Genomic DNA, 12726 nt, shown 5'->3' with positions numbered 1-12726 from the left:
TCTGTCCGCCGGTCAGACCAACAGACAACCGGCACGTATTTTCCAAAAAAGTCGGGATGAAATCTATATCTGGCAACAAATAAGCATTGGGAAATCCAATGACATGTTTTCTGTACAGGAATCCAGTGTCTGGTCCGAAGAAAATTCCCCCATCGCCAGGCACCGGCAGATTTTCAGTGATGTGACTGCATAAAACGATGTGGCAGGCTGTTGAAGGTGGATTTTGGTCATCCAGCTTGACAGCGCAGAAGATACTTTGCTGATCCCGGGCTATAGTGCATTTTCTAAAAACCATCGGGTCCCCATCCGTAGAGCGCAGCGCCACATACACCGAGGAGCCTAGACGTGATACCCCAGTTTTGGATAGGAAATGGTGTGGCCAAAGATATTGAGAATGAATCAGTTGGGCCTTGAAGCTGGCGTCGAAATCAACAAGGAAGTAATCGCCGTCAATATCCTGAACGTATCCCAGCCACCATTGGCCGCTGTCGCGCTGCACCAGTACCGTGTTTCCGTAGTTCACTTCTCGAGATCCCGTGAACAGCTTGCGAAAGTACAGCGATGTCGCGTTCATGTTGGCACTTTGAGCAACGATTGGGACGGCCGCAAAAACTAAAACTCGCGAAACAATCGTATCATAAGCGCATTATATTAGCCAAAACGTCAAGCTACAGCTTAGGACAAAAAAGACGCATAATCCCACACACAGCATTCCGAACGCATGCGGCGCAGTGCGCTGTACGACTCAGGGAAAGTATTCGGTTGTCGTACAAGTGCACGTGCCACATGCGTACGGATATCTGGGTTTGGGGTTATGCGTCTTTTTTGTAACATGAACAGATTGCTGAGTACCTCCGTAGTCCGTGCGTAATTGCAAATCAGGTTATTTTTAAGGTGCCCACAAAACGACTGGTATCAAAATAAATCCCTCACTGAGTAAATCTGCGAACGTGAAAAAAGACACACGAAGACTGGCGAAAGCTTAAAAGCCACAATGACCCCATTTACACAAACTGGGTCACTGATTGACGGCCAAGTACAAAGCGCTGAAGCAGCTCGCCCTAGATTCACAGCTTAGTCTGCACTCTGCCCTGGCTGTTATGGCTCTCTATTGCGCAGGCGGACAGCTGCAGACCAGACGGTCCAGACATGGGCTAAATGAGCACGACGCGGATGCACCTGAGTAAGAAACAACTAGCCGAATAAAGCAATTGCAAAGTACGGCTGTTTTTTTCGGCAACAAAGCTCGTTAACTGTGTCGGTGCATTACGGTCTGTCACCAAGGGACGGCAGCCTATACTAACACGCAAAATATTGACTCGGCGTTGAGTTCGAATGTTCGATACTTATATTCGATACGTTCGATACGATAGTATCTTTTATTTTCTCCATACAGAACGACTTGATGCTAAACTGAAACACTTGTGGCTTGCACATTTTGAAGCGAAACACATTCCAAAAGAACCAGAATAAAATTCACGATTTCGAATGTTATTCGGGTCATGGCAAACAGTGTCTCATCTTCCATGCCCCAACCAGTTCCGTTGGTGATCAACCAGTTCTTCGTCAATAAATTCGATAACCGCACTGCCGCATTGGCTTGCGACTTCCACTGGGAGTTATAAAAAACAACCTACAAATTTTCCCTTTGTTGGACCGTAACCGGCAAAACAATAAAACATGTTTCCGAAATTACGCCATATACTGTACATATGTATTACCATTACGAGTATACGTGACGTCAAATTTTAAAAGCAACGAAAACCTGATCGAACAATATTTGAGGACAAATTTGATGAGCTGTCAGCTGAATATCGCTAGACCTGCAACCTGCGGTACCTTTGTACAGATATTATAAGGTCCTAGTGGAGTATCCTAGTGGAGTATCACTAATCTGTGCAAGCACGGAAATCAGGTTTCATGGGTTTGAGCGGTTGACCATTCAGAACGTCCATACTACAGTGTGTAAATCAGGCAATGCCAGCCAGGCTCTTAACACAACGGACGACAATTCCGCTCCACGTGCCGGTGCTTACTGGTTAGCAACGGCACGTGGAGGTGAGTGGCCGCGGTATCTTCCGCCGTCTGGTCTACTGTCAGCACAGTGTGCTCCGCGCAAAAAACATTAGAAGACCTAAAACAACAACCAATATAAACAGCACAGGAGACTCTGTAGGTCCAGAAATGGTCCAAGACCATGAATTTAGTTACTCTTGCGCTTGACAAATTCGATAAACAGTGCATAGATGGATGACCAGATCGACTGCATTGCATCGACCCGTGCACAGGAAAGAAGACCGAAACTTAAGTTAGATTTCGCAATAGCAGGGTCAGTTTGCAATAAATCTGCACGCTCGCATGGTAATCTGATAAAAATAAGTGCTTCTAGTCAACCCACATCAGAAAACTAGCGAACCACTGGCTTTCTCAACAGAATGGGTTTGTTTTTGAATAGGAGGAGAAACGACAAAGTATGCTGGGTATTATTCTAAATAAACAGCAAAATATAGGTTACGAAATTAGCACTACAAGGTTTCTGATCGAGGGTTAATAACCATTCAACGGAGAATAAAATGATGGATCAGTGCATAACCTTTCCGAAGCTTACAAAGCTGAAACCGTTTCAGTGAAACGTATATATAACTGTGTATCATTCAACGTTTCAGTTGTCTGTTCTAATTCTTTAGGCATCCATCAAGGGCTGCAAAAGTTATGTTCGTCAGAGAAGCAAGATCCAGTAGTCGGAGATCCATCGTATTCCACCGCTGTGGGTCGTTATCCTGGTGGAAACTGTTAAACCTGAAAAATACTCGCAGTTCACCTGATTTTCCACTGCTGTATCAGCCTAACGTAAATGTGGCTCACAGTTGCAGAAAAATTCGAATTCCCGTCCACTGATCCGGATAGGCCAGCGTCCGAGGATCGGATGCGGAAGCTCCGTAATGACCGTGTCCTCATATCTGGTAAAATATTTGCAAATTTTTAAGTAACTTTTCCATAATTATTAATTTTATTTATTTATTTATTAATACTTGACTATTTTATTTGTTTAATAGGCTTATGTACGTATTTATGTCCGCAAAAGTCCCAACATAATATCACAAAATAAACAGCAAATTTGATGAGTTACTTATCCATTTGGAGCAGACATTACAAAGCACTTGCTGAGTAGGCTAAAGTTTGTAGAGTGACTTGTTAAGAACTTTCAAATATGTACTTTACCTAATAAAAGTAAACGTTAAAAGCACCCGAAAAGTTAACAAAATGCAAGTAAGCTAACCTTGGAGAAACTTGCAAGTCATTAGCCTAAAATTTAGCTTCTGGCATTTACATTATAAATTATTTTTATAATGAATTATATTATAGTTAATTTCAATAATTTATTAATTATCGCAATCCTGACATCTAAAAACTGCGAAGTAAATGCTACTGTTTTTGAATAATTCGGAAATCCCTGGCTCGAAGTACTGTAGAATAATGGTTGCACAATCCTTGAACAACTCAATGCATTGCTCACCAAATTGGTGGGCCTCCCACGGAGTGGTCTCCACGCTAAAAGCCGCTGATATTTGTCTCCGTAAAAGATAATTCTGACAGGTTTCCTTCAAGGATTCTTTGTTCCAGAACAAACTACGTTCGGCTTTATCCAAGCGCATTTCAGCGCAAACGAAAGTGACGGTATCGGATCCCAGCCGCGCAAAATGACGACAACCAACATCCACATAATAACTTAATAAGACGACCCTGTCACCCAGTGCAGCTCTGTGCAGGTGAAGCGCATCGTATCCCCCAACACAAACTTCGAAAACCGACAGCCCGGACGACACTGGCCATCACCCTGGCTTAACGATAGCTGGCATGTCTCTTCTACGAACGGCGGAATGAAATCCATATCTGGCAACAAGTAAGCTTTGGGAAATTCGATGACATGTTTTTTGTACAGAAAGCCAATGGATCGTCCGAAGAAGCTTTTACCATCGCCTGGCACAGGCAGCTCTTCAGTGATATGATTCCACAAAACGATGTGGTAGGCTGTAAAAAGTAAATCGGTTCCAGCAGGGCGCTGATCATCGAATCGTACAGCGCAGAGGCCCGCGCTCAATCTCGGACTTGGACTCGGACTTGGACTACTAAAACTTGGACTTGGACTTCACTTGGACTCTAAAACTTGGGACTTCAATTGGACTCTAAAACTCGGACTTCGCTTGGACTCTAAAACTTGGACTTCACTTGGACTCTAAAACACGGACTTTATGACTTAGACTTGGATTTAGGCGTTTCTCATGTCTTCTTACGTTTCTTCATGTTTTCTCAGGTTTCTCAGATTTCTTAGTTTTCTCAGGTTTCTTAGGTTTCTTAAGTTTCTTAGGTTTGTTGGGTGTTCTTAGGTTTCTGAGGTTACTAACATTTCTTAGGTTATCTAGGTATTCCTTGGTATTCAGAAACCCAAGAAACCTAAGAAACCTATGAGACCTAAAAAACCTAAGAACACCTAAAAAAACCTAAGAAACCTAAGAAGCCTAAGAAACCTAAGAAACCTAAGAGACCTAAAAACCTAAGAACACCTAAAAATACCTTAGAAACATAAGAAACCTAGGAAACCCAGGAAATCTAGGAAACCTAAGAAACCTAAGAAACCTAAGAAACCTACTAAACCTAAGAAAACCTAAAAAGCCTAAGAAACCTAAGAACCCTAAGAAACCTGAGAAACCTAAGAAACCTAAGAAACCTAAGAAACCTAAGAAACCTAAGGAAACCTAAGAAAACCTAAGAAACCTAAGAATACCTAAGAAAACATGAAGAGACGTAAGAAGACATGAGAAACATAAGAAACGCCTAATTCCAAGTCGAAGTCATAAAGTCCAAGTTTTAGAGTCCAAGTAAGGTCCGAGTTTTAGAGTCCAAGTGAAGTCCAAGTTTTAGAGCCCAAGTGAAGTCCGAGTTTTAGAGTCCAAGTGAAGTCCAAGTCCAAGTTTTAGTAGTCCAAGTCTGAGTCCAAGTCCGAGTTTGAGCATGGGCCCAGCGCAGAAGATATTCTGCCCGTGCCAGAGGATGGTGCACTTTCTAAATACCCTTGGCTCTCCATCCACAGGATGCACCGCTACGTACACCGAGGAACCACGACGTGATATCCCAGTTTTGGGTAGGAAATGGTGTGGCCAAAGGTGTTGAGAATGAATCCATTGGGCCTTGATTGTTCTGGCGTCGAAATCAACGAGGAAGTAATCGCCGTCAATATCCTGAACGTATCCCAGCCACCACTGGCCGGTGTCGCGGTGCACCAGCACCGTGTTCCCGTAGTTCACTTCACGAGAACCCGTGACCAGCCTGCGAAAGTACAGCGATGTCGCGTTCATGCTTTCACCGTCAGTAATGATTCGGGCCTCAGTAATGAGTCATCGGATAGTCTTAAAATGCCGTCAGTTTAGTTCGCGGCAGAGAGAGGCACCAAAATAAGGACTGCAAAATCTGTACTTTTCAACTTTCTCTTGAATATCTACAATGCGATCAGGAGGCGACAGTCTATGTTCAAAAGCCAGGAAACCGAGTGGATGTGCAGAGTGAAGACCGTGCACTCTATTCAGGAATGATAAACTGCTTGGCCTATGGTTGACTGACAGAAACACAGGCAAAACCGCAAAAGTGCAAGCTCGCAGAAGAAAGTGACAGAGCCCTAACGTACGCTGCCGCCGAAGCAGCCAACGCCTAAGGTTGAAAAGAGGAAGGAATAAATAAATAAAGGAATGTTTTTTGGTCAAAAAGAGGAAGGAATAATTAAAGGAAGGAATCTGTTTTCATCAAAAAGAGGAAGGAGTAATTAAAGGAAGGAATCTGTGTTCATCAAAAAGAGGAAGGAATAATTAAAGGAAGGAATCTGCTTTGATCAGAAAGAGGAAGGAAATTTCGATGGTGAAAAAAGGAAGGAAATTTTGCGATCAAAAAGGCAGGAGATTCCGATGGTCCAAAAAAAGTGGAAAATGCGATAAGAAAATTTTTCAAAAGTTTGGTATCACCATTTGGGTAGGCTTTTGGGTAGGCCATTGGAAAATTTTCAAGGTAATTGACAGTTGAAAAAGGTGCCTTCTTTCAACACCTGTCCAAAAAACCGTAGATTTTTAAAGTGGCTGCTGGATTGTCAAAACGCTGTAAGCGATAAAAGAATTTGGAATTGTGGAGTTGGTCGCAGCCCGTCGCCCATCGCCGGGCGTACAAGGCACCGACTCTTTCGCAGAAACTAGCAAATTCTGAGTAATGACATTGAGTAACCTTGCAGAGTCTGCATTCCTGGATCATTTCAGCTGACAGTGCCGGCTTTTCCATCAACACTTAACAACCCTACGGGTTGGTTGCCAAGTATTCGCAGTAGGTAATTTCACAGTCAGCGAATTGTCAGTGCAGCTGCGGGAAAGGCACTTGAGTTTATGAAATTGTCTAGACTGCACGATGGACAGTGCTTGGCATCTACTGAGAAAAAGCGGCGGTACGTTCGCGGTATAAGCTGACGATAACACAAACCTAGCCGATCAATGTGGTATATAAAGCGCTTACCGCGTTCCCAGAAACACGCTTGAACAGAACATTATCAGCGGAGTGTTACGTTAAACGGAGAAAGCTTTGCTAAAAGGATGTTTGTTATACTGATGCCTTTTGTAACCGGTCTGACACTGTCTTTGACAGTCAACGGCGACTACATCGAGTACAGCACCCCGCCAGGTCAACCGGATGGCCTGACACCTTACGTCCTCATCGAACAACCCCACCCGCACGGTGAAGCCAACCGCGATCGATATGGCTTTGACGGGAACAGAAACGAGGCACTTGCCAATGATGAGCTCAACCCGGGGCAGATCAGGTGTCCTGTGGACGGTGATCCTCACTGTCGGGACTGCGTGCCAGGCCATGCGGATAGTGACTTTGTACAGACCCAGTGCTGTTTCTCGCACCACTGGGCCTGGAAAAATAACCGCAGCCTCCGCGACGTTTTGCCATATCGCTTCCATTTGTCCCCACTAATCCAGAACGAACCGGATCGCGACCGGTACGCGACGGCTGGCGAAATATGGCACGGTAAGCGCAACTGGTTCACTTTCTTAGCACTGCGGTAAGAGTACGATTGTCACTGATGATCTAGCATGTGCGCGTTTAATATTTTCCGGCCCGTTGGCCTGTTCAGTCCGCATGACATTGTAATTTACGTCGCGCTAGCAATCAAGTGCAGTTTGGGTGTTAATGTTAATGTGATGTAGTGGATGTGTGCACGAATGAGTCAGTTGCGACCCTTCCGAAGGGAGGCTACATCCCGTGCCGCCAGCGCAACGCTTGCCCGGACGTTAGACCAGATGGAACCATCAATTGACGTCTGTACGTTGGCACCCGGTAACCCGTGTTATTGGTTAGGCAGTCTTGATAATCCTATTTTTCTAACTGCGGCTCGCTGTACAACAATATGTCCAATGTAATCTTTATTAAGCCTCTTCTCTCCCGTGTGTGCGCGTGTGTTAAATGATATTTTTATCCAATATTCAGCATTGCTACCGCGAATAAATTCTTGTCAGTATTGATGTATGGGACAGAGCAAGACTACCAGCAAAAGGATCTCTTCGAACAATTACGGAGTTCCGTATTCTACGAAAATATCTGGTTGAAAAAAGCATTTGAACAATTTTGCCTATTACGAAGTCGGTTCACACACAGATCTTGTCTCTAAACTTTCGGAATTCGTATTTTATTTACTTAAAGCTCAAATATCGCGATAGTTGAGCCGTTAGTCGTGTTACCGACTATTCATATCATCGCAAAAATGACACCAAACTTCGTCATTAATCACAGACCAATTAAATAATTGTAAACATATGGTCACAATTCCGGCATTTTAACTGCAGACGGCTACATCGAGTTAGATCGTTTAGCTACACAATACACGGTAATGAAAATGACATGGTTTTGCAATTTTGCGACGCATGTGTTCATCTTCTGGATGCCTTGTAATCTGCTTACTTAAATTTAAGTCACTATAGAGCGCAAATTTTCTAAGACGCTTACAGAAGCTACGACACAAACACCCTGCTGCTGGCCCGCAAGCATTCTACCAGTAAGATCTAAAAATCAAACCTCTTAAGGGATTTGGCCCGGTACGATCTTCATGGTTATGATCATTTACGTGCAAAATTTGAAAGGGATCGGTCCATAATGAGACTTTTGGTACACCTGAATGCATTTATACTTTTTGGTATTTTCTAACAGCCATAGCTCCCGAACCGGATGTTGCGCGCAAAAACGGATTTCACGCCTATGTAAACAAAACATTTGGCTACACAGTGTCAAAAAGCAACCCAAAAATGTGTTTGGAAGTGCGCGAAAGCGAATATTCCCGTGTATGTACACGAATTTGGTGCGAATCCCATTTATACTCGTATCTGGAAGGGCGTTACATCTTTTCCCCGATTGGTTTTGAGACGATGGGCCCTTGGGGTCCGGCGGCTATCGCTATTGTGAAGGAACTGGGAAAAAGGCTGCAACAGCACACAGGAGAGCGTCGATCACATGAGTTCCTGCGCCAACGACTATCGCTGGAGATTCAACGCGGAAATGCAGCATCTATCCTTGGTACGATGGATGGAGTGGATAGTTTGAATGAAGTTTTGCTGTTGTAAACAATATCACGTGTTCCCTTTTCTTACCAGAAATGTGTGTTGGTTATTAATAAAGCGAAAAAATTTGGTGCTATGTACCGGGCCAAATCCCTTAACTTGGCCGCCATCTGGTTATTCAGTACACCTTCTCCTTATCTCCACTACATAACAGTTATAGCATCAGCCACGATTGCACCTGCTTGGAAAATCCTCTGATATGATAATTATACATGGCTACTATAGTTCGACTTGTATCGGGTTCAGTCCCCGTTATGGGATAAGCCGCACTGCCTGAAAATCATCACCAAAATCATTATCATGAACTTTCGGTCGCGCAATAATGTACCCAAAGTAGCAGCCGCATTTCCTGTAACAGCAGTTAGATGTAAAGCTTGTCTATGGGAACGTCGGTTGGTCTTCCCCCGTCACTCCGCAGTATTCTTCTGCCAATAAAACGAATCATTTTAGCGAAGGCCTTCCCCAAAGTTCCAAACAATGAGACTGTGAGTGTGTAGAAAGGGAACTCTCCATCTGCAGAAAACCACACTTCCGGTGTAGTGCTGCATTTGAAAGGCATTTGGAACAAGCAAATGCAATAATCGCTTTTAATATTACAGGTAATGGCCGGTGTTTTGTTTCCATCAAGCGCGGACCAGACCTTTCTCAGACACATGCTAGTATTATTCTTATTCTTTTCGCACTGCAATTGCCAAACTCAAGTCGGAGACATCTCACCGAGCAACTGCAAAATTTTTAGGGATTTAATAATGTCGTAGTTTATTTGATTTGATTTTCTGAGATAAAAGTTGCCCAACTTAGCGATGCAACTATCTGTAGGACATACGAGTATATTCTTAAAGAAGGCATAATTAAATGTATGATTAACTATTATTTGTGTAACTAGTATCAGGACCTACTGTATACAGGCCTAATAAGAGGTTCGATGACGTCGAAGTTGATCAGACAGTTATGTATATGTAGTTGCCAATGCAGAACATCGGAATGCTGGATTAATTTGGGTTGATTTTCAGAGTTGCCGTTATTATTAAACACAGCTTTTAATACAAAATAAAATAAGCGAATTTTCTGAAACATATTTCTGCCACAAGACGAAAAAAACAAGTGGAAAATTCTAAACTGGAAAGGTTTTTGCGATAACTGTTGTTTTCCCACTTCACCTGCTGCTACGCCAACACTGTCGTTAACAATTTTGTATCAACAATTTTTCGTTAACAATTTTGTTAGACCTCAACATTAAGCATTCTTCGAAAACGGTCAAAACTCAAAAACTCTCAAAACAGTTTCCGAAATCTAAGAACCGTACGCAAAAGGAGAATAACCCAGGCGTTTATTTCCGCCTGTCAGCGCCTCAACAGTACTGGTATAAGGGCTTCCTTGTGATTCTTCGTTCCATAGAAAGCCCCACGTTAATATTACAACACGGAGATTAAGGTAGAAAACAAATAATGGCTTCGTAGGTAATTAAAGCGGATTAGATTTCAGAAGAAAGTCAATACAGCACAGCACAGCGTGCATGGAACAATACAGTGCAGTATGGCTTGATATGGCTTGAGCTGCACGGTCGTTGCAGTAGTCTGCTTCTGTTTCCAGTTACACTTTGTAAACCCATCTTCCACGATAGATTTTGATAATGATAAAAAATAGGTACATTTTACGTACTGCACAGGCGTCTTATTAGGCCTGTATACAGTAGGTCCTGCTAGTATGATGTATAAATAGCATACTAAGGCCTCGTCCCGAGTTCAAAGCGAATCTCGTTGCGATACAGCAACTCTACCTCGCGAGGTGGCTTCGCGTACCGTATCTATAGGCCTGGCCACTGTATACAGCCACCTCGTGCGGTTGAGCAACCGTACCATAGCGAGATTCGCTTTGAATTCGGGACAAGGTCTTAATGTATGTTTATTGATATCGCACGACAGAAGCCAAATCTCATGAGTTTAGTGGAGTTTGTGGAGATATCTTGCCAGGCTGCTCGTAAATGTTTTTGGCTTACTTAGAAAATTTCACCTTCTCACTATCCATGAATTTATCTGCTAGCACTGCAAATTTGAAGTGATATTTCTAATTTCTTCAGTAGCAAACAACCGAAGCACGCTAGCATCAACTTTTACGACAGCGCCTGTCAATAGAAATTCGACGGGGTAAAGCGGCGTCTGTGCTGGGCACGATGGAAGGGCTGCATAAACTGAACGAAATTTTCTTGTTGTACTTTGTGTGTTTCTTTCCTCAATTTGCTACTACGTATGATTTGACTAATAAAGTGGACGCTTCATTTTTAATGCCACTTCCGTGTCTGCACCGGGCCTCTGCTGACATTGAAAATGCCTTCTTTGAACACTTGTCCATAAACCCGTAGATTCTTCAATAGGGTGGTGGATTGTCGAAAAGCTGTCAACGATAAAGCACTCCGAATCGTGGAATTTGGACAAATTCTGAGCAATTACGCTGAACACGTACATGCAGAGTGAGCATACTAGAATTTCGACCATTTTATAGCTGACAGTGCCCGCTTTTCCATCACCACTTAACAAACCTACGGGTTTATTGCCAGTTATTCGCAGTAGGTACGTTCACAGTCAGCGCATTGCTTGTGCAGCTGTGGAGAAAAGCACTTGAATTTAGGTAACTCTGCAGTACGGCGGACGGTGCCTGGCATTCTGCCTGGAAACAGTGGCGGTTCGTTCGCTGTATAAGCTGACGAAAGCACGCAGCTGGCCGAGCAATGCGGCATATAAAGCGCTCACCGCATACACATGCTTGAGCAAACCGTTACCAGCGACGTTTTAAGTTAAAGTTTTAAACAGAGAAATCTACGTGTTCTAAGAGAATGTTTGTTATCTTGATGCTGTTTATATTCGGTCTGACATTGTCTTTGACCGTCAACGGCGACGACATCCTTTACAGCATCCCGCCAGGTCAACCGGCTGGCATCACACCTTATGTCCTCATCGAAGAACCCATTCCGGGTGGTAGAGCTAACCATGACCTTTACGCTCAAGGAAAGGATGCGAATAATTTTGATGATTCTCTCAAGCCCGGGGAGGTCAGGTGCCCTGTGGACGGCGATCCTCACTGCCGGAACTGCCGGGCAGGACATGTGGACAGCGATTTTGTCCAGACGCAGTGCTGCTTCTCGCACCACTGGGCTTGGAAGAATAACCGCAACCTCCGCGACGTTCTGCCATATCGCTTCCATATGGCTCCAGTGAACCAGACCGAACCTGTTCGCGATCGGTACGCTAAGGCTGGAGAAATATGGCACGGTGAGCGCGACAGTTACTGTCTTAGCAATCATATATGATTACCACAGATGATCCGGTGTGTCAGAGAGTTTAAAAATTTTCTCCGGTATGTTAGCTTATTTGGTCTGCATTGCATTTCCGGTGGAATATCCGCTGTGCTAAATTTACATTTTTTTTGACAATCAAGTACAGTTTGGGTGTTTTTTAGTGGACGTGTGCACGATGGAGCCGGTTGCGACCCTACCGGAAGGAGGCTACATCCCGTGCCGCCAGCGCAACGCTTGTCCGGACGTTCGCGCAGATGGTACCATATATAATTGACGTCTGCGCGTTGGCGCCCGGTGACCCCGCTTACTGGTTAGACAGACTTCGCAATGACATCGTTATGACGGCGGATGGTTATACAGCCATATTTGTAAATTTAACCTTTGTCAAGCTTTCATCTTTCATGTGGTATATGATCTTTTCATTCGGTGCACTCAGTGCACTGACACGATTAAATGCAATGCGTCTGTACCGTACCGCGCTTTTGCTGTACCTGTACAAAATTCTTTAAACTGCTGGGTGGCGTCAGTAAATTAGTAAATATTGCGTAACGGTTAAATCCAGAGCTTACACTGACAGAGCTAAAGAAAATGTACAGAAATTCATTAATAAGAATTACTGAGCTTGGTGACTTTGTTTATTATTTAGTAAATAATAATTATCGCATTCGCCTATAATCAGAATTCCCACGTATTATGTTTTTGGTTTGGCGGTTACCACTCTTAGAAGAAACTCGACGCCGTGTAAATACAAAAGAATGAATAGCATACTGTATGCATCAA

At 43.6% G+C, this 12726-nt stretch overlaps 2 protein-coding genes across 2 annotated transcripts; both read left to right on the top strand.

Moving 5' to 3' along the window:
* Positions 1-6461: 6461 nt before the first annotated feature.
* On the top strand, positions 6462-7522 carry LOC129586101 (uncharacterized). Its single transcript, XM_055479108.1, has 2 exons — positions 6462-7068; positions 7248-7522. The coding sequence occupies exons 1-2, from the start codon at positions 6627-6629 to the stop codon at positions 7355-7357; spliced, it is 552 nt and encodes a 183-aa protein (XP_055335083.1). The 5' UTR covers positions 6462-6626; the 3' UTR covers positions 7358-7522.
* A 3914-nt stretch (positions 7523-11436) lies between these two features.
* On the top strand, positions 11437-12503 carry LOC129586107 (uncharacterized). The gene is made up of 2 exons (XM_055479115.1): positions 11437-11920; positions 12108-12503. The coding sequence occupies exons 1-2, from the start codon at positions 11485-11487 to the stop codon at positions 12218-12220; spliced, it is 549 nt and encodes a 182-aa protein (XP_055335090.1). The 5' UTR covers positions 11437-11484; the 3' UTR covers positions 12221-12503.
* Positions 12504-12726: the final 223 nt, after the last annotated feature.

The sequence above is a fragment of the Paramacrobiotus metropolitanus genome, unplaced genomic scaffold (genome assembly GCF_019649055.1).
Source record: "Paramacrobiotus metropolitanus isolate TYO unplaced genomic scaffold, Prichtersi_v1.0 Parri_scaffold0000019, whole genome shotgun sequence".
NCBI classification, from domain to species: domain Eukaryota; kingdom Metazoa; phylum Tardigrada; class Eutardigrada; order Parachela; family Macrobiotidae; genus Paramacrobiotus; species Paramacrobiotus metropolitanus.
This window is presented reverse-complemented; position numbering and strand designations above follow the sequence as displayed.